This window comes from Platalea leucorodia, assembly GCF_965183815.1.
Source record: "Platalea leucorodia genome assembly, chromosome: 2".
Classification (NCBI taxonomy): domain Eukaryota; kingdom Metazoa; phylum Chordata; class Aves; order Pelecaniformes; family Threskiornithidae; genus Platalea; species Platalea leucorodia.
Window position 1 is genome coordinate 19,672,436 of NC_138824.1, and position 1,597 is coordinate 19,674,032.

The 1,597-nt window shown below is 39.9% G+C and overlaps 1 protein-coding gene across 1 annotated transcript; it reads right to left on the bottom strand.

The window, feature by feature from the left end:
• Nucleotides 1–292: 292 nt before the first annotated feature.
• On the bottom strand, nucleotides 293–1,084 carry LOC309603645 (gap junction beta-6 protein; the record flags this gene model as incomplete). Its single annotated transcript, XM_082337665.1, has 1 exon — nucleotides 293–1,084. The coding sequence occupies one exon, from the start codon at nucleotides 1,082–1,084 to the stop codon at nucleotides 293–295; it is 792 nt and encodes a 263-aa protein (XP_082193791.1).
• Between the last annotated feature and the right edge of the window lie 513 nt (nucleotides 1,085–1,597).

Genomic DNA, 1,597 nt, shown 5'->3' on the forward strand with positions numbered 1-1,597 from the left:
GTTCTTATTGCCGTTGCATGTAGTTTTCAGGAGCTGTGTCAGCATGAAGGTATTAGTGGGCTTCCCACTTGTCATAGTCAGCTTGTAAGGTTACTCATAGGAAGATACACTTTCCTATTTAATCCTCACACAATTTTCACATGTTTAGGCTGCCCTGACGTGCATAATTGACACCTGACACTACGTATCAAAGTCTCCCCCAACTTAAATTGTTTCATATAACAAATTTCATTTGCAGCCTTTAAACAGAACATTCACTCCAAAAAGAGTGAACACCAGCACTGACACCACCTTAGCTACTTGAAAATCCTATAACTGTGTTCTGACAGCTATCAGATATTAACTCATTCATTTCATTTTGTTTGGTTTCTTCCTTATTCTCATGGTTGGGGTGATGTTTTGGATTTACAGGTTTTTTAGACCTTCTGAGGAAAAATTTTACCAGTAAGTAACATAATTCTGCCACATTTAAAAGAATGCAAATGCTGGACACAGCAATCATGAAAATAGTAAACACCGTCTTTTCAGTAGGTCGAGAAACAAAGCAGTCTACTGTGTTGGGGCAGGGCCAAGCATTACACTTCATTAAGCGAGGCATTCGGAACCCATCGTACATGAAATAAAACGCATACATGAAGACTGCTTCAAAGACCAGTCTGAAGAAGATGCTGCTGGTGTACGTCCACCACAAGGAGCCCTCAATACGAAACCTCTGTTTCCTGATTTCTTCAATGTCCTTGTATTCGCATTTCTGGTCTCCCTTTCTGAATTGCCTTTTCTTCTCGTGCCTCCTGTAAGCTACATGCATGGCCACCAGCAGCGCAGGTGTGGAAACAAAGATCAGCTGCAGGGCCCAGAGTCTGATGTGAGAGATGGGGAAAAAGTGATCATAGCAAACATTCTTGCAACCGGGTTGCAGTGTGTTGCAGACAAAGTCATCTTGTTCATCTCCCCAGACTCTCTCTGCAGCCACAACCAGGATCATGATACGGAAGATGAACAGGACTGTGAGCCATATCTTCCCGATGCTGGTGGAGTGCTTATTTACACCTCCTAAAATGGTATGCAGAGCTCCCCAATCCATTGTCGTGTTTTAATTGTCTGACCTAAAACAAGACAAATAAACAAAACTAAGATTAATCAAGACGGGAAACAAATACCATCGAGCATGTGGTATAAAATAAAGGCAATATCATACAACTGCAGCATAACCATAGGCTGTGGTAACATTTTGTTGACACAGTGGACTGACCTATAAGCAGTCATAAATAATAATCTAATCACATATCAGCAGGTAGTATTTCATTACTTGATTACACACATCGTATCATATTCATTCGAATTCTAAGTGTATTTGCCAACTGAAAACAGCCATTACCCACATTAAGTAGGAAAAGCAGACAGGAGAAATTGATGAAAACAGCCTTAAATTAAAAGCTACAACTTTAGAAGATGACATCAGCCAGAAGTAATGTAGGTGGTTATGTTAAAAAATAAATTGTTAGACAGCTAGAATTCCTATATAAATAAAGCTAAGGCTGGGTCAACTTGGCTTAAGAGTGTCAACAACGTTTTCATGAGTACATTCCAGCAATAA